Source organism: Phoca vitulina, unplaced genomic scaffold (assembly GCF_004348235.1).
Source record: "Phoca vitulina isolate PV1807 unplaced genomic scaffold, GSC_HSeal_1.0 scaffold92, whole genome shotgun sequence".
In the NCBI taxonomy this organism is placed as follows: Eukaryota; Metazoa; Chordata; class Mammalia; order Carnivora; family Phocidae; genus Phoca; species Phoca vitulina.
In genome coordinates this window covers 859545-879608 of record NW_022589795.1, presented here as the reverse complement: position 1 = coordinate 879608, position 20064 = coordinate 859545, and the positions used below count along the sequence as shown (strand labels likewise).

The 20064-nt window shown below is 55.3% G+C and overlaps 1 protein-coding gene across 1 annotated transcript; it reads right to left on the bottom strand.

The window, feature by feature from the left end:
- Positions 1-237: 237 nt before the first annotated feature.
- LOC116626978 (signal transducer and activator of transcription 5A-like) lies at positions 238-19952 on the bottom strand. Its single transcript, XM_032396594.1, is given in 20 exon segments — positions 238-532; positions 1509-1616; positions 1951-2002; positions 2701-2856; positions 3310-3440; positions 3537-3631; positions 4241-4447; positions 5183-5275; positions 5653-5775; positions 5884-5971; positions 7724-7797; positions 7799-7904; positions 8337-8492; positions 8954-9105; positions 9375-9505; positions 14652-14826; positions 17178-17267; positions 18443-18599; positions 18938-19075; positions 19870-19952. Coding segments are annotated over 19 exon segments (2385 nt in total). The 5' UTR covers positions 19066-19075; positions 19870-19952; the 3' UTR covers positions 238-369.
- Between the last annotated feature and the right edge of the window lie 112 nt (positions 19953-20064).

Sequence of the window (20064 nt, the reverse complement as noted above, 5' to 3'; positions counted from 1 at the left end):
GCTTCTCACTCAGGAGTACAACTGAAGCTGGGACGCCTGACCCGTCTCCAAGCCCCTTCTTGAATAATTTCCTTCAAACAGCGGCGAGGCCGGACAGGCCCGGGCAGGAACAGCACCTGTGACAGCAGCCGGCGGAAGCGGAGCCCCTCCCGCGACAGACACAGGCTCGGCGGGCCCTCGGGCGCCTTGATCTGGGGAGCAAGCTGGTGGCTGCTGGGCGCAGGCGAGGCAGGCACGCACGCACACACACACGCACACACACACACACACGGCCGAGGCATCCGTATGCACAGCAACACTAAAATCACCATTAACACGACCCCTTCACACTGAGTGTTGTTTCCAAAGAGAAGCGTGCCATTTGAACATTCATGAGAGCGAGCCTCGGGCAGCGGTGAAAAGACCGGCAGGCGGGGAGAGGCGGGGGTCCAGACTGTCCATCGGGCGGCGTAAGAGTTCCTCCACGTGCCGGGCGACGTCCATGGTCTCATCCAGGTCAAATTCTCCATCCTGGTCGAGGACGGGGTCAGGGCTGGGAGAGAGGGAGAGGGAGGTCAGAGGGAGCTGAGCATGCCCCTCCCCACTCAGACCACAGTCTCACGGGAACAGGACTGGCTCTGGCTGGCCGCCCCCGCGAACCCCAAGCTGAAAACGTCAGTCATTGGCTCATTGGGAGCTACTCAAGTTCTAGTCTCAACGCTCATTGCCGTACTGAGTGGGCTCAGAGTTCCTCTCCCTTGTCCCCGTCCCTCTCCTCCTCTGCAAAACACGGTTGGGTCAGTGAGTTCTGCCCACTGCGACACTATGCCACTCAACCATGGGCTCCATTTGCTGAGCACCTACAACGCGCTGGGCTTAGCCACCTGGGAGGTAGGTATCTGCTCCACTTTACACTGGGGGAGACTGAGGCTCGGCCATGTTCGGAAACCTGCTCAGGGCCACCTGGCTGGCAAATGGATTCAGGATTGGAATTCCAACCTTGGTGACTCTCAAGCCCATGGCCATCCCAGTGCAGCTTGTGTCTCCCAGACACCCAGACATCCAGCTGGGGCCACCCACAGCTCAGGAGAGAATTAATTCTCTGCCCTGGGAACTCCAGAGAGGAGCAAGTGATAGCCCGTTTCCCTCCAACTCCTAAGAGCAACCGCCCCATCCGTAGCTACCCCTTACCACAGCCTCACCTGAGTCCTGCCCCCAATCCCATATGGTAGGTATTCTTGCCTCCATTTTACAGATGTGGAAACTGAACATCTGGGAGGCTCAATAATTTTCCCAAGGTCACACAGCCGGTCAGCACCAGAGCAAGGACCCTCCTATATGTAGCTTATGTTCTATGCTTCTCACTGGCTGATCTCCCTCGCTGTACCTGGGCACATGCTGGAGCCCGGCCTGGGTGGTCTCAGACCTACAGGAGCTCTGGGTCCCTTTGCCCACCAGCCCTCCCAGGGCCCAGCCTGAGGCCAGGTGCCCACTTCCTCCCCACGGAGCCCCATGAGAACACAACCTACTTCTGGGGGTACATGTTATAATGAGCCTGGGGGCACACGGCTGGGGAGGGGGCCTGGTCCATGTAGGTGGCGCTGGCCCCGGCAGAGTCTGCAGACGCACTCACAAACCTGCAGGAGAAACACAGCAGAGTCTCAGTGGCCTCCGGGCAGCAGGTAACTTGGGGAGGGGTGGGCGGGGGGCATTTTTACACCTTTTTTGGGGTATGGAAGGACAAAGTGCCCACTGGGCCTGGGACTCCAGCTGCAGGAGTGGGGCCCTGGGTCCTGGTCCCATTGAGACTGAGCCCAGTTCCCTCTCCAGGGCTGAGCCAGGCTTCAGGGCGGAAGGGCGGGCTGGGCCACACAGGGCCTGTGAGTGGGAGGAGCAGCGGTGAGGGGTGAGGGGGGCCGGGGGAAGAGAAAGGAGGCAGCAGGAGACCAGAGCTGGACCCTGGGTACTTACTCAGGGACCACTTGCTTGATCTGTGGCTTCACGTATCCGTCCACCGCTTTAGCTGCCGAGGGGGGAGCGTGATGAGAACCCGCCTCTGGGAGCTCCCAGGCAGTGGAAGCCCATGGCATGCAGTCTGCCTCCTACCCACATCACTGTGGGGCCTCAGCGGGGATGAGATTTCCCACAGATTCCTATAAACACCTGCCGATGGACCCCTCGAGGGCCACCCAGACCCCTGGCTCCAATCTCATCCTTTCTCCTGCTTCCGTTTCTGGCCCTTTGCTCTCCCTCTCCTCACCCCACTCTGCCAAGGAAGCAGAACCAATGCCAAGCAGCAAACCCAACAGTGGACTAGGGACAAGTTGAAGAGGAAAAACCTGTCCATTTTGCTTCCCACATTCAACTCGGGGGCAGGTTTGAGGGTGGGAGCCGTGAGAGCAGCTGATTGAGATGGGAGTAGTGCATTATGTGCGGGTACGATTCTCCTGGCCAGCACTGCTTCCTGACTTCCTCCAAGGGCACAGAAGTGAGAATCCACCCAGCTTTTCACTTTGCAGGGAAGAAAGCTGGGTCAGAGGGTTTGTTTTCCCTCTCTGCTGCGAGACCTGAAATCCCCTCCCCGTGCTCCACACCAAGCCACCGACCAAGCCCACGGGGGAAATGGCCCCTGGGCTCTTCCTGGGGAGTCCCAGCTGCCTCGCCCCAAGAGATTTGTCCACAGGCTGCGGAAGGGCCCAGGAGTATCAGGGCAGGACGCACCGAGCACAGGGGTGTAGTACTTGGAGAAGACCTCATCCTTGGGCCGGTCGGGAAATACGTAGATGAGATAGCTCAGGTCCCCCAGCCGGTCTGCCAGTGACCGGATGGAGAAGTCCCGTGTGGTGAACGGCTTCAGGTTCCACAGGTTGCGGTCGGCTGTGAAAAGGACAAGCTCATTCCCACCACCCACCACCCTCAGGAGGAGGGTCAGGGTCATGGGGTTTGAGATCCGGCTTGTAGAGACATATGGGTTTGGACTAGCCTGCTCTGCAACCCTCCACCTTGTCTTGCACTCCTTGGCACAGGGCAAGCAACTGACCATGGGAACATTTACCCAGTGAACCAAGCAAGAAGATGCCAGCAAGGCTAAGTGAGGGCAGAGAAGGGAGAACTCAGAACTGCTGAAGAACTCCCCTAGCAGCTCTGGAGGCTACGGGGCCAGTGAGCTTAAGTTCTCCACGATGGAAAATGGTAGAAAGGGAATGTATTTCTGAGCAACACTCTTCCCCTACTTTGAGTTCAGTTCCAATCTTTCCCCTGGGGAAAGCTTCTAAGGCTGCAGACCCGATGGGGAATGGGGAGCAAGGAAATGGGAGCCGGGGCACTCACGAGAGTCAAACTTCCAGGCAATGGTGATGCCCCCGATTTCGGAGTCGCTAAAGCGCAATAAAAAGGTCCCATCGGGCTTGTTGATGAGCAGGTCATGGGCCTGTTGCTTGTTCACAAAACCTAGGATGGCCCTGGGTGCATGGAGCATACAGCGTCACTGCCGGGCCAGCATCTTCTGTACCCGGAGCCCATGGCCTCCCAGCCCCCGGGCCCCCCGCATTCCTCACCCATCATTCCAGTGAGGCTTGTGATGCTTCTTCAGCACCTCCATGACCCCATCGAACCACTGCCAGAAGGTGTAGTTCCAGCCCAGCAAGTTCTCCTGAGAGCCCCCAGGAAACCCCAAGTCAGGGTTTGTGGCCCCATCGTCACAGGTGGCCCAGGAAACAGTCCATGCCCTCGTCCTCATGCACACCCTCTCCCAATTCCTCGCCGTACTCGCCCCGCACTCCGGCGGTCCATAAACGGACACAGCCCCCAACCCGTACGTGGCCTAAGGACGAGAGACTAAACCTGCCTCTTGCCTCTCAGACACAGGGGTGGAGGTAGGGGGTGCCCAGAATTGTCTGAGCTGGACAAGACCTCCAAAGTCGCTTCTCCCCCGATGGACAGATGGGGAAACTGAGGCACAGAGAAGGGAAGGGCCTGGCCGCTTAGTTAACAGATCTAGGACAGGGACTCAAGGATCGGGACTCCCAGCCCCGGGTTCCTTCCACTGTCCTGCTTTGGCTCTCAGAGCTACATGCAGTTTCCTGCTGCCCCTGCCTCCATTCCCTGGGGCATCAGCCCCCGTCTCTCCTGGATGTGGGAGAGGGCAGGGCGGGGTGGACGGGGCAGTGCTGACCGAGGCCAGTAACCGGTCCGTGAGGTGGGGAAAGCCTGGCAGGGCACAGGTGGCCCCGGGGCAGGCGGCTGGTGGCGGGCCCCTCACCCTGTTGAACTGGGACCAGGACACGGACATGCCATTATAGTCTTCAAGGTGGCCACTGCTGTTGTTGAACAGCTTCTGTGCCAGGAACACGAGGTTCTCCTTGGTCAGGCCCCGGGTGCTCTGCACTTCGGCCTTGAATTTCATGTTGAGCGCCTCGCACAGCTGAGACCACAGCACTTTGTCGGGGACGGCGAATGGCACCCTGCCCTGAGACGGACGGAAGAGAAAGCAGACTGACGGAGCAGGAAATATCTATACACACACGCACACACGTGTGCACACACACACACATTCAGACACACAGATACCAAGAGACAGAGGCGGCCAAGAAAGATCCAGGAAAGGAGACACAAACACAAGAGAAAGAAAGGCAGGGCAGGGGGCGGCGCCTGGGTGGCTCAGTCATTAGGCGTCTGCCTTCCGCTCAGGTCATGATTCCAGGGTCCTGGGATCGAGCCCCGCATCGGGCTTGGCTCCCCTGCTCAGTGGGGGGGCCTGCTTATCCTGCTTATCCCCGCCCCCCGCCCCACTGTTCGTGCTTTCTCTCGCATGCGCTCTCTCAAATAAATAAAATCTTAAAAAAGAAAAAAAGACAGGGTGGCAGGGGCAGAGGGGTGGGCATACGGCGATAGAGACCCAGACCAGGAGTCTGGGATAGAGATCAGGGACCCAAACCATAAGTGGAAGGAAGATCAGAGACCAGAGCCCAGGGGCTAAGCTCACAGACCTAGGAAATCCCCTTCCGGAGACGGGAACCCAGACGGAGTCTGAGGACATGCCCGGGGCAGCACGCTCCTGAGTGCTGCCCCCTACCTCACCTCGGCTCCGGTGTGGCCCTGGGGTTGGCGGGGGACCACCCAGCAGGGCCCCAGGGGGTTGGGGCCGACTCACGGAGACTCCTGGGGCGTCGGGGGCTGAGATGGGGGTCCCCCGAGGACTCACCGGCTCGGCAAAGGCATTGTCCCACAGCACGGTGGCGGTCGCATTGTGGTCCTGGCTGCCATGAACGATGACAACCACGGGAAGGGACAGGGTCTACGGGAGTCAAAGGAATGAGTGTAGAAGGCACGTGACGGCCATCTCGCCCTCACTTAGCCCTCATTCCTCACCCACGGTCCCACCCACAAAACCTCCCAATCAAACCAAAGCAAAATTCAACAACAACAAAAACCCCCCACAGCCTCGTTCTTCTTGGCCCATTACCTCAGTTCACCGTGGCCGGTGCCAGATTGTAACCTAGCAAGCAGGCACCAGCAGGGTGAAAGCAGGGGTTCTGGTAGCCCCCTGGGCTAAATGGGCCATGACCGTGTGAGGATTCAGAGCTCTCTGGCTTTCCCAAACCAGTCAGGTGGCCTCGGGTAGGTCTTCACCTTTCTGGGTGACCTGTGGGGGATGGGAGAGCGAGGCCTCACCTTCACCTGGAACACAAGCTCATTGCTGCCAACACTGAACTGAGACTCAAACAGGACCGTGAACTTCTCCTCCGTCACAGATTCAGCGCCCCTCCGGTCAGCACGCTTAATCCTCTTTAGCGACTGGGGTGGGGGTGCAGAGGGGGATGAGGAGAAAGCAGCTGGTTACAGGGACTCGCCCGGGCAGACAACCCCCCCACCCCCACCCCAGGGGTCAGGCCCTGGGCTCACCATGTTCCGGAAGTGCGCGCTGAGGGTTCCGGTGGCCTGGTGATACTCCATCACACAGCAGTTGTTCAGGATCTCGCCACTGCACTCGCTGGGAAGGAGAGGGGAGCCCCATCGCCATGCGGACCCCAGGAGGATGGCTCTGTACGCGCCCTGGGCCAGGGGTTCATGCTGGAAAGCCAAGCCAGCAGCCCCTGCCCCTGCGAGTGTTCCCCTCTGGGCGCTGGGGTGGCTCAGTCGGCTAAGTGCCAACCCTTGCCTTTGGCTCAGGTCATGATCCCAAGGTCCTGGGATCAAGCCCGGCGTTGGGCTCCATGCTCAGCGTGGAGTCTGCTTGTCCCTCTCCCTCTGCTCCTCCCTCTGCCCCTCTCCCCGCTCGAACTCTCTCGCTCTCCCTCCAAAAAAAAAAAAAAAAGAGCATTCCTCTCTGTGTCTCAGGCCTGAGGGTAGAGCAAATGCTTTTTTTTTTTTTAAGATTTTTTTATTTTTATTTATTTGATGAGAGAGAGACAGCAAGAGAGGGAACACAAGCAGGGGGAATGGAAGAGGGAGAAGCAGTCCTCCCGCGGAGCAAGGAGCCTAATGCGGGCCTCGATCCCAGGACTCTGGGATCACGACCTGAGCCGGAGGCAGATGCTTAAGGACTGAGCCACCCTGGCACCCCTGGGTAGAGCAAATTCTTCAAGGGTGGGCTCTGGGTCTCTATCATTAAATTATCTATCGTTAAAAATTCCTTCAGCATTGAGATTGATGTGGGGGCCTTCAGGGCCCCCTGGCAGCTTCTAGTGCAGTTAAAATAAAAACCATGACCACAGCCTACAAGGACCCCATGGCCAAACCCTGTCCCGCTCCCTGGCCTCCGTGGGTTCCTCTCCCCTCACCCAGAACAAGTGAGTCATGCTGCCTTGTCTGTTTGCCGAACATGCGAACTCGGTGTACCTCAGGACCTTGGCACCTGCTCTTCCTGTTGCCCCAAACACCCTTGACCTTCTTGTTTAGGTCTCAACTCAAACATCTCCTCAGAAAGGCCTTCTGCGGTCACTCTGGGGTGAGGCAACATCTATCCAGATGCCATGATATCACTCTTTCATTTTCTTTCTAGACTCTTTCACTTTTTGCCACTGCTGGATTACTACAGCCATGTAACTGTCTCCCTCCGCAGCCAAAATGTCAGCTCTAAGAGCATGAGAACCTCTTTGCCTTCTTTATCATCCTATCCCCAGATCCCATGGTAGGCTCTCAATACACATGACCCAGTCTCCCACTTCACTCATTCACTCCCTCATTCATTCATTCACTGCATCCTTTGGGGCTGGCCTGCCCTGATCCCTGGATCCCACCCTGGGTTCTCCAGCTACATATGCCTTCTCTACGCTCTCCTTTCGGAAAAGGCCCATGTTCCCTCTGTCTGAAAGTCTCCCTCCCCTCTCTCCCCACACCCTCCCACGAGCTACTCCCATTCATCCTGCATCCTAACACTGTCCTTAGCCCCACCCCCACCACGACCCACTTCCACAGTGCCCTCGGTCTCCCCTGGCGCACACTACATTTCTCCCGACTGCTGCTGGCTCTGCTGGGCTGGGCGAACACAGAGCCAAGGACTCTTCCCAATCATCAGCACAGGTACTCAAACAAGCCAGCTGTGCAATCCATGCTGACCTACTATGGGTCAAGAGGAACAACGAGTACACCAGGACAGACAGAATGAACTGGAGAGACCCTGCACCACGACTGCAGAGTGAGGCTGAGCTGCCCCCATCACCCAGGACCCTAGTTATAGAATAGACAGGAACTCCCAGTCCAGAACGTAGGGAGGGGAAGGCAGGGACAGGGGCCCCCGTACTTGCGAGTGTTCTCGTTCTTGAGCAGCGACTTGGCCTGCTGCTCGCTGATGATGGTGGCCTTCACCTGGGGGGGGGTTCATGTGCACATTCAGCTTCCCGCCCACCAGCAGGCGCACCGTCGCTGCAAACTTGGTCTGGGTCTTCAGGACCTGAGGGGGCTGCTTCTCAATGATGAATGTGCTGCGGGGACACAAGTGACCAGACCACACATGATGCCGGCTCAGGGCACAGGGCCTGGTCCCCCCACATGGGGAGGCTACCGGGGCTCAGCAGGCAAAGGAAGGGCACACGGCACAGCTCCTGTGCCCAGTGAGGCCACCGAGAGTCAGAGGAGGTGGTGGGAGGGGAGGCAGTGACATGACTCGGCAGCCGGCACAGGCTGCGGGGGGACAAGGGCAGTCCGCGGAGCGCCCACAACACACACTGGGCAAGGTCAACACCAAGCAGCCATTGCCACTGAGGACAGAGGGGGATGGGGGCCCGAGACAAAGGAGACAAGGACTCCAACGAGAGCCCCCACCCCCGCCCGCGGCAACCCCGGTGGGCAAAGCAGCCCTGCCTCCCCCCATGCCAACCACCCGGGGGCCGGGCGTGGCCGGAGGCAGCAGTCACCTCGTCACCAGGGCTGAGATGATGTCTGTGATGGTGGCATTGACCTCAGCCAGCATCTCCTCCACTGGGCCGGCGATGGGCAGCTGCTGACAGAGGTGCTCAGCCCTGCGGATCTGCTGCCGGTTCTGCCAGATGATCTCGGCCAACTTCTCACACCTGCACGGGAGGCCCAGGCCACCGGGAGGACAACGGCGTCACCCCGTCCCCCAGGCTCGAGGCCGAGGGGCTCCAGTCTGGGGAGAATGCCCCAAGACCCAGCTCCACCCTCACCCTGGAAGGCTCTGCCCCTGAGCCGCCGCTCCCGCCCACGGAGCAGAGCAGAGCGCCCCGCCTGGCAGGAACACGGGGGCGCGGGGCAGCACCCCTGACCCGGCTCCACTCCGCCTGAGGGTCGCTCTGCACACCCAGCCCTGCCCCCCTCCCCAGCACAGGGACTCCCTTCCTGGGCAGGTGGCACACGATGGGGGCCCCAGGTCGGCGTCAGGAGCCAGAAGCCCTGGTGAAGGAAGCCTTGCTATGGGCCAGCGCGAGCCGGCTGCTCGGGGAAACGCGGGCGGCGGCAGGAGCAGCTGGTGGCGGCGCTCCTGCCCCCCCAGCCGCCCCCCATACACCATTACCAGGACTGCAGCACGTCCAGGCTGCCCTCGGGGGGCCCTCCGTTCCCGGCCAGCTGCTGCCGCCGCTTCCACTGGATCAGCTCATCGTCCAGAATGATGGTCTGCTGCTTCCGCAGCAGCTGCAGGGTCTTCTGGTGCTTCTCCGCCAGCTCCTGAAGGCAGGCGGGGACAGCAGGCCCTTCTGGGCTCCCAGAGAACAGCCCTCACTCGGGAGGCAGGGCTGGGGACCAGGCCCCGGGCACAGGCCCTCCCCTCTCCCAAACCTGCTCTGCCTCCCGTGCCCCCCACAGGAAAGAAGGATCTGGCCTCCAGCTCTCCCGGGTCCCGCTCTCTCCCTGGCCCTAGCCCTCTCTCGGGCTGCCCGGACGGCTCGGGATGTGGGCCTCCGAGCGTGGGAGGGGAGGATGCAGATGCCACTTACCACGCGGTACTGCTGCAGCGTCTGGGCCTCGCGCTGCAGCCAGGCCTCCAGGGACACCTGCTTCTGCTGCAGGGCCGTCTCCCGGCTCAGCCGCTCCTGGGGACTCAGCTGGGCCAGCCCGCCAAACTGAGCTACAGGAGGGGACGGGACACCTGTCATCATCATCTCCCAGCTTCCTGCACGAAGCCCAGCGGAACACACACACCTGTTCTGGAGGCAAGACCCTCAGGGGGCTGCCCAACATCTGATCAACGGCAACCTGGGCTTCTAGAAGCCAAGGGTGCCAGACGTGAGCGGGCTCTGGGCCCTGGCCTCTCGACTTTGATCTCCCCTTCAGGGAGTGTGCAGATGGAAGCCTGAGGGCACAGCTGAGGAGGATCCTGCCCCGAGGCCTCCCCTCCCACCTTAGTCTGCACAGCTGCCCGCCCAGACCTGCCCACGCCACACGGGGGTCCAGCGCGGAGCCTCGCTGCCTGGTTCCGTGTGTGCCCTCACCGTTTACTAACTGGGGGAACTCGGGCAAATCATTTCACTCTTCGGGGCCTCAGTCTGCCCATGTGCAGAAGGGGAGAGTCTCGGCCCCTGCCTCAGTGGGTCGCTGAGGAGTAAGGAGTGATGATCCACAAAAGGCTCAAGGAACCTCCCGGCACGCGGGCGCTCTAGGTGAGAGTTAGTCCTTCCTGGGGAGTGGCTTCCAGGGCGGGTTAAAGGGTGACAGAGACCAGCAGCTGCTCAGTCCCACCCCACACGGCAGGGCCTCCTCGGGGGAGCCCCCGCCCCGCACGCTCTGTCCCGCCCCCGGAGCCCAGCAGCCTCTCCTCTGAAACAAGGGGTTTCTCTAGGTGCTGGCGGGGGCCCAACATGTTGGTTTGTCCAGGTCGGGTGACCGTGAGCTCAGCTGACCAACCGAAGGAGACAGAGAGGCACAGACAGGGACAGACAGGCACAGACGGAGAAGGGGGGGAGAGGGAGGCAGTTTCTCCCCACACTAGCACTGGGACTCTCCTCCACGGCAGGAATAGGGAGTCAGGGAGGCCTCCTTACCCTTCTACAAAAAATCTATTATGAAATACTTCAGACCCAGGGAAGGTAGAAAGAGTGATGCAAGGAACACCCGTGTATCAGTAACCCAGCTTGAGAAGCCGCAGCGAAAGTCACCTGCACATCCTTCCCTGCTTGCAAACCCATCCCTGCCTCCAAAGGTAACCACTATGCTCCGTGCTGGGATTATGACGGCCTGCCCATCACCTTGCTGAACATCCCCGTGTCCTCACTTGGGCTGAGACAAGGAGATGCGAGCACCAGCCTGTCGTGGTCGAGGGCCATGTCACACCGACCGAGGCCCTGCCTCAGGGACACACAAGCTGGGACAGACTAAAGCAACTCCTGACAGCCAGGGAAAGCCCAGCACTAGAAGAGAACTGGAAATACAAGGTTCTGATCCCACGGCCAGGGACTGAGAGAGAAGACTACAGTCCAGCCGTGGCACACAGCAGAGTGGTCCTGAGGCCACCTCAGAAATCCTGCCACCCACACGGGGGTGCCGGTGATTCCCCACCTGGGCCCCACCTCCCTATGTGAGTGACCCACCTACGTGTCTCCTGGCACTTTGCAGAAGCTTCTGGGAGGGAGGTCAGGAGGTGTGGGGCAATTCTCTGCTCCACTGGAGGGAGCTGAGCCTTCTCTTGCACAAACAGAACAATAGTCTGTGTTTCTGATAAGTGAACTTGATAAATGAGACTGAACTGACATTGCATGATGGGTACAAACCCAAAGCAGAACCTAACCCAAACCCATAAATCGGAAACAGAAAACCCAAGAATAGGACTGGAAGTACTATCAACCATCAAAGGCTTGGGGCAGAACTGACAGCCTGGAGGAGAGCGTGTGACTTCTGCTCAGGTCATGATCTCTGGGTCCTGGGGTCGAGCCTCGGGTCAGGCTCTGTGCTCAGTGGGGAGTCAGCTTTTCCCTCTCCCTCTGCTCCTCCCCTACCTCATTCTCTCTCTCTCTCAAATAAATAAATAAATAAAATCTTAAAAAAAAAAAAAAAGAACTAACAGCCTAAATTCTCCTGTTCCCTAATCTAGGAAGAGGGCCACCCTTTCTCTGGGGTCAGTCCAAGATGGATTCAGAGGAAGACATGCTAGAATCATCCCACCAACATTTACTCAACACCTACTATGATTCTGGCAATGTGTTGAGGAATTCAGAGTATGGGACACACTAACATGGCAGGGTGAGGAGAGCTTCAATAGTTAAATTAAAACAGCATAGGGGCACCTGGATGGTTCAGCCAATTAAGCGTTGGACTCTTGATTTCTGCTCAGGTCATGATCTCAGTGTCCTGAGATGGACCCCTGCATGGGGCTCTGCACTCAGCGGGGAGTCTGCTTCTCTCATTTTCCTTCTCTCTCTGCTCCAACCCCCGCATGCTCTCTCTTTCTCTCAAATAAATAACTAAATAAATCTTAAAAAGAAATAAAACAGCATAACAGCATTCTAAAAAAAAATTTAAATAGTTTTTAAAAAGGGAGGAACAGAGGAAAATGACTAAAAATTTAGGGAGAAAACAGAAAATAAACATTAAAATGTAGAGCTTAATGCAACTGTATTAAATAGTATGTTAAATATTAGTGGACTAAACACCTCAATTAAAAGCAGAGATCATCAGGGTCGCCTGGGTGGCTCAGTTGGTTGGGCGAATGCCTTTGGCTCATGATCCTAGAGTCCCAGGATCGAGTCCCACATTGGGCTCCCTGCTCAGCGGGGAGTCTGCTTCTCCCTCTGACCCTCCCCCATCTCATGCTCGCTCTCTCTCTCTCTCAAATAAATAAATAAAATCTTAAAAAGAAAAAGCAGAGATTGTCAGAATACTCATAAAAGCAAGACTCAACAGTATGATATCTACATTTTAAATTTTAAAAAACATGTATCAAGATATGCTATGGCTATATAGAATAAGAAGGCTGCAGTGGACTTCAAGACAAAAAGTATTACCAGAGATCAAGAAGGGCATTTCATAGTTATTAAGGTATCAATCAATCAGCAAGACATAATAATCATAAACTTATATGCATCTAATAACAAAGCTTCAAAATACACAAAGAAAATATTTACAAAAATAATTGGAGAAGCAGACATTTCCACAATATAGTAGAAGATTTTGATCCTCCTTTTTCAGGGTAGAACTATCTGATAGATAGAACACCTGATAGAACAATTAGGCCAAAAAAAAAAAAAAAAAAAAAATCAATAAAGACAGAAATCATAGTGGTTCTCAAAGTGTGGACCAGGGATCCCTAGAAGGTTCCCAAGAACTTTACTAGGAGCCTACAAAGCCAAAACTGTTTTTATAAGGTCAGAAGACCTTACTTGCCTTTTTCTTTTTTGATCTCTTATAGGAATACAGTGATATTTTCTAAAGGTTGCAAGATATGTGATATTACAATAGATTGAAAGCAAGACCCAGCTATCTCCTATTAAGCTTCACATTAAAGAGATGTGTAAAAATCTAAAGCAATGCTTCTTGCTAAATTTTGTTTTGGAAAATACAGATGTTGGTTTTTTTGTTTGGGGGACTTTTTGGGTAAAACTTTCTTATGTTAACATTATTTAACTTAAAATTGTTACTTTTTTTTTTTTTAAGATTTTATTTATTTATTTGACAGACAGAGACACAGCAAGAGAGGGAACACAAGCCGGGGGAGTGGGAATGGGAGAAGCAGGCCTCCTGCTGAGCAGGGAGCCCGATGCGGGGCTCGATCCCAGGACCCTGAGATCATGACCCGAGCCGAAGGCAGACGCTCAACGACTGAGCCACCCAGGCGCCCCATAAAATTGTTACTTTTAAATGAAAAAATTGTGAGACATATATTCTTTTAAAGTCCACAAGATACATTCACCAAGATAGAGCATACACTGGGCCATAAAACATGTCTCAACAAATTTAAAAGAACTGAGATGGGGCGCCTGGGTGGCTCAGTTGGTTAAGCAACTGCCTTTGGCTCAGGTCATGATCCTGGAGCCCCAGGATTTAGTCCCACATCTGGCTCCCTGCTCAGCAGGGAGTCTGCTTCTCCCTCTGACCTCCCCCCTCTCATGCTCTCTCTCTCAAATAAATAAATAAAATCTTTAAAAAAAAAAAAAAAAGAAAGAATTGAGATCATACAGAGTATGTTCTCTGACAATAGTGGAATTCAGTAATAAAATGCAAATGAAATCAATAATGATATGACATATAGGGGAAAAAAACCCCAAATATTTGGAAATTAAACAATATACTTCTAAATAATGTGTGGGCCAAATAATTATTCAGAAAAGAAAATATTTCAAACTGAATAATAATGAACATACAGCATAGCTAAAATCATGAAATGCAGCCAAAGCATTGCTTAGAAGGAAATTTAAAGCTCTGAATATATGTATCAGAAAAGAAGAAAGGTCTAAAGTCAATGACCTGCGGTTTTACCTTAAGAAGCCAGAGAAAGAAGAGCGCAAGAAAAGGCAGCTTGACACTTCCTATTCTCACGAGGATGGGATAGAGCAGCTCTGGGGTCAGTCTGGAGTTGGGGGAAGATGGGCCATGTCTCAAGACTCCTCAAATTGTATCAGGAGTTGATTTGTTCTGAGTTAAATTTTCTTTCCCCACACACTTATCATGACAGCCACTGGCAAACTACAGACCTAGGAGACAGGAGAATTTCCCACCGTCACCTCCTCTTCCCAGTTCCATCTCCTATCAGGGAGGCTCAAGAAGGGGCACTTCTGGAGTTCCACCTCTCCCCAGCCTGGTTCAACCAGGAGACTCCCAACCTAAGTCCTCCCTCTGAATGGGGAACACTTTGTCCGTATTCATTCAGTCATCGAGATACTCACTGAATCCCTACAATCAGGGAGAGAATATTGTTTAGTAAAGCACCGGGATTTTATGACGTATCTCTAACTGAGATCCGGTTCTGCAACTTATAAGCAATCCAGGCCACATTACTTGCTCTCCCGGAACCTCAGTTGTACCATCTACAAAATAGGGATAATAACAGCTACCTACTTCCTGGGGCTGCTGTAAAGTCTGGATTGAAAAATGCATGCAAAGGGCTGAGCCTAGAGCCGGGCCCATAGCAGGGGCTCAATAACAGGGAACCATTACTTCTCCAAAGCTTTGGGTAAGGCTCTGTGGAGACAGACACGGACACAGCCCCAGCCTCGCAGGAGCACACAGAGTGGTCCTCACTCTTGCCCTCATGACACACACTGCCCAGACTGCCCGGGCCTCACCCTGGATCCTCAGGCTCTCCTGATATTGGATGATGAAGTACTCTTGAGTCTGCTGAAGCTTCTTCAGTTCATTCTCTGTGTCCTGTGTGACCAGTCGCAGCTCCTCAAATGTCTGGTTGATCTGGAGGTGTTTCTGGGACATGGCGTCAACCAGGATCCCAGCCGGGGAACTCCCCTGGGGACATATCGGGGGAGAGTGCAGGCAGCAGTGAGCTGAGCAGTGAGGATGGAAGGCAACCGCAGGCTTTGGGGAATGCTAATACTACAGACCCCAAACTCCAAATCTAAAGTAAGATGGGTAACTTGAGTCGGAAGAATAGTCATTTACCAGAATTGGTGTGGAGTTGGAAAGAAGGAGGGGAAACAGGTGAGCTAGCAGGTTAGGACAACTTCATAAAGCACAGCAGAAACTTCTGTTGTAGCTCTGGCCTCCACCTGAGTTGCCCAAACAGGGTCCACCTAAGCTCTCTTCGGAGAGACTAGAACTCAACACATCCAGGAGTGACCTGGGTTTGCCTACTAAAGATGATGACCCCTTCATTCCACATTCGTTCACTGATCCAATGCCATGGACCATGTGAGGTGCTGGGGACACAGCACAGAACAAGGCTGTGTGAACACACATCATCCGTGTCCTCACTCAAGACCTTCTCGTAACTGAGGGAAGTTACAGGGGAGGTATTGATAAGGCCATTTAAGTGACCTGGCCTGATCTATTCCTTCAACATCTGGCTGAGAGGAGACCAAATCTTCAGGGCCTGTCCCGTAAACTGTTCTCAGAATAAAATCCAAACTCTTTCCCACAGCCTCCAGTGCCCTAGCTGAGAGCTTCTGCCTACCTCCACCCCCCAGCACCACTGCTGCCCAAGCACAACAGGTACTTTCTGTTCCTTGAATACACAAACACGTTCCTGCCTCAGGGCCTTTGCACTTGTTGTTCCTTCACTCTGGAACATTCTGGCACCAAATCTTCCTAAGGCTGGCATTTCAGCTGGCACCTTTTCAGAGTGACTTTCTCTGATGGGCCGATTTCAAATAGCACCACCCTTATCTGAAAGTGTCTTGTTCTGTTTTTATTTCTCTCGTCTGCCTTCATACACTAGGATATAAGCTCCCAAGTGCTAGAACCTTGTCTGTCTTGCATGCCACAAAATCCCCAAGGGGTAGCACATCAGAGGTTTTCAAGAGCAGCTTAATGGTTGGGAGAAGGAATGATTTCCCCCCTGACCAAGACAACACCTATGCCCTAGACAGGTATTTCTTAATTGGAGCTGAACTCATTTGTATATTTACAGATAGTTCTGTGGTGGCCACAAGTCAAAGGATACAACAGTTTTCCTGGAAGACTCTTTGTGACCTGGCTTCTGCCTCCTCTCTGGCTTTACCTATTGGGGTTCCCCAATTTGCTCCCTTCTCCCCAATACCACTGACTACTTGCAAGTCTTCAAATGTGTTAAGACGGTTCCTGCCTTCCTGGCCACGCTCTTGTTACCTTTGCTCATCTTTCCTTCTTCTTCCCCCTTTCCCCCTGTAGCTTAGACATCCCTGTCCTCAGGACACCCCCCCTGCCAGGCTGCCTTAGTCTGAGTTGGGTACTTTTTCCATATATGGCCCCTTAGTACCCAGCTCACCCCTAGAGAATCTATCACTGCTTGAATTCCTTTCAGGTGGGGACCAGGCCTTTATCTGTTTCTCTAGTCCTAGCCCAGTGTCCGACACCACAGGACCTCCATAAATGTTTACTGAATGAACTGTAAAGTTCCTGAAATCAGCATCCACAGCAATAAATAAATAAGCTCCAGGCACTATTCCGTGGTCTTTACCTATGTGATGCCACTTTATGAAATTCATCTTGCTTTACTCCAGATAAGATAATGTTTGTCCCATTGTTCAAGCAGATGTTCAATGCCTTCAGGATTACAGAGCTCGGGGGATGAGTCCCTTTCTGCCTCTCTGGGCCTCACCTCTCTGAGCTTGCCAGGGTGTCTCTTCTGACATAGACCTCAGCTCCACCTCTCCTCACAGACCACCAGAGAACATTTCTCATTTCAACCCTAGCACCATTTATTAAACGACAAATACTTTTCCCTGGTGGTTTGTGATGCCATGTCTAATGAGGGTGGAATTTCCAGGGGTGTGCGTGCGTGCGTGCGTGCGTGTTTAGGGCTTCCTCTTCTGTTTCATTGGTCTGTTTGTCTATCCCTGGCCCACACAGTATCTCATTTAACCCTGACACTAATTCTGTAAGGTAGATACCGTTACTAGCCCCATTTACAATTGAAAAAACTGAGGCTCAGCGAGGTTAAGTTACTTGCTCAAGTCACACAGCTGGTAAGTGATTGAGCCAGGGCCTGAGGAGAAGGTACAGGGACTGGACCTGCCATGTGCCGTTGCTTCTCACACTTGCCCATGTCCCTTATTTCCCTGGTGCTCTCCTGTCAGCATTTATAAAACACAGTTGTGTCTGGAGAAAAAGGTGGGTGGAAGGACTTCCCAGCTCCTCTCTCCACACCATAGGACACTCACATTGTTGGCTTCTCGCACCAGCCTCTGTTCATTGTACAGAATATGTCGGATGCAGCGGACCAGCTCCATGGGACAGCGGTCGTACGTGTTCTGAAAGAATCCCAGCAGCAGTTACAATTGGCCACCCCCCCCCCCGCCACTCCTACCATGCCCCCCATGGTGCCATGTCCCCCCCACCCCACCCCCACTTCCTCTCCTACAGCCTCTGCCTCGGCTTTCCTCAGGAAACCTCAGGAACTGTCACCAGACACCTCTATCTCTCCTTGACTTGATTTCCCCTCCAAGATCTTCATATTTGGTTTGCAGTGCATCAGAAACCCAGTTTCCAAAGTTTCCAAAGTGCTTCCAATCTACTATCTCCTTTGACTTTCAGAGGATAGATACCCTGACATCCGCAGAAACTATTATCCCCATTTCGCAGATGAGAAAACTGATGCTCAGATAGGTTAAGTACTTGTCCAGAGGCAAACAAGTGAGCAGATGACTCGACTTGGGGTATCCAATGCCAAGGTCAAGGTACTTTCTACCGTTGCCCTGGCCTTGGGTTCTGATTTTGCCTTCCTCTTCCAGCTTTCTCCCATTCCCTCCCTCTTCTGGGATGGACTTTTTATTTCCCTGACACCCTGCTGCTTGTATTTAAGAAGGGTTCTCTGAGAAATACAAGTAAGTTCCAATAAATGCTTGACTGTGATTACCACCCACACCCCTGTCCTGGTTCCACAAAAACTTCCTCTCTCCCCTATATTCTCCCTGCTACCTCCACTACCCGCCCCCCCCCCCCCCCCCCCCAGTGAAGGAGAAGGCACATCTTACAACTACATCCTTCATTCAACACTCCTTCATCCAGCTCTTGCCTCCAGGGCAATTCTGCTCCTCTTGCACCTTTAAAAGAGTCCTAGGAGGGGTGCCTGGTTGCCTCATTCCCTCATTTCTAGGAGCTTTTGGTCTTCCTTTCTCGAGCAAAGGACTCTTGACTCAGTCTACCTCCATCCCTTTTGCTTGATCTGTTTAGAATGCCACTTCACCCATCTCCCTTCTGTTGGGGACAAACACACCCCACCCCTTGCTTTGTAGCGTGCTAAAGGAATCTGACAGGTCTGATTAGAAAGAGGGGGTGGGGGAAATTGAAGAGCAGAAAAGTTACCGATTAGCTCAGGGTCACACGGTGAGTCAGTGACCAGGCCAGGAAAAAACCCAGGGGTTCTGTGGCTGGAAAGAGAAGGCAGACACTACTTTCCTGCAGATGACCCCACGTACACACCCACCTGGAGCTGCGTGGCATAGTGCCCCAGCTTGATCTTCAGTAAGAACCCATCTTCCCCGACTTGGTGCTCCGCCTTCTTTTGCAGCTCCTGCACCAGGCCCTCCAGGAGCTGGGTGGCCTGGGCTCGGTCCTGGGGATTGTCCAGATCGATGGCATCCCTTGGGGCAGGGCAGGGGAGAGAAGACTACTGTGGCCTCTCCTTGGGCAAGGAGGTCAGGCACCAAGAAGGAGTGGGAAATCCCAGGCTCCAGACTAAGGGCACTCCAGAGCCCACAAGACTTGTTCTGGGCAACTCCACAGGCATCACAGTCTAGAAACACCCCCTCTCCCCTCCCAAGGTCCCCTTTCCCTGTTCCCCTTTCCCAGGGACACCACCCCTTCTGCAGAGAGGGACAGAAAGGACTAGAATCACACCAAAACACAAAGAGAAGAGCTAAAGGTCAAAGGGCCTGTGTGGTAGGCCCCGCAGAGGGCGGCTCAGGGCAGGGGGACTTACCATGGCTGGCTCTCGATCCACTGCGCCAAGTAGTGCCGAACCTCGATGGGGAAGTGCTGCCCATACAGCACCTGCATCTGGCGCAGCGCATCTCCCTGCAGCTGCTGGGCTTGGATCCAGCCCGCCATGTCCGTTCACCTAGGGCGAGCCGAGGGCTGCAGAGGCGGCTCCCCGACAGGAGAGAGGGCCGGGCCTGCCTCTGACCCTGCCATGCCCACCCATCCCTGGACCGCGGTCAGGCCAGGCCCCTCCCCTCCCACAGACACGCTTTCCTGTGCGGGAAGAAAGATGGTGAGGAGGGGACAGCCGCCCTGCCCTCCAACAAGGAACCCGCTGAGGCTTGGGGATGGGCTCCTGAAAGTCAGGTGCCCTCCCCCTCTTCCTCTCCCCTCGCCCCACCGGGGCTTCCCCAGAGGGGGGACAGCTAGAAAACTGAAAGAGAAACTTGACGCGGAGGCCCACGGGCCCTCTGGGGAAGGCTGCAAGAACCCCCCTACACACACACACCCCCACCCCGCCTCGAGCCCCGAGTCCCAATTTCTGGGCTGGGGGGTCGGGTGTTATTCCAGCCCAAACTTAGGGCACCGACGGCTCCCACCGAAAGGCTCGGTCCCCGCCGGCACGTGGCTGGGGTGGTTGAGGAGGGAGGGCTGGGGTGACAGACGCTGTCTCTACGGCGGCGCCCCCCAGCCGTGCCCCCACGGTCTCCCACTGTCCGGCCCGACAGCGCCCCCTGCTCCCCGCGGCCCCCTCCTTCCTTCCGCGTCCAGCGTCCCGCGCCCCGCGCCAAAGCTCCCTCTCGGTCCGGGACACCCGTCCGCGCGCCCCGGCCGGCCGTCGGGCTCCGGGGCCCGGGGCGCGGGGGCCCGGGGTGGGAGTCGAGGGCCCCATCTCCGCGCTCGCCGCTCGGGACGCGCTGCCGGGCCACCCACCTGGTGGCGCCGAGCCGTCTGGCGGCGGGGCCGGCTGTCCGCCCCGCGGCTCTCGCTCCCGGCCCGCGCTCCCGGCGGCGGCGGCGGCGGCTGTTACTACAGGAAGGAGCAGAGAGCAGCGATTTCCTCCTCGAAGGTCAGCTGCCTCCGATAGACCATACACAGCGCGCGAGCTCTCGCCAACACCCCTCCCAG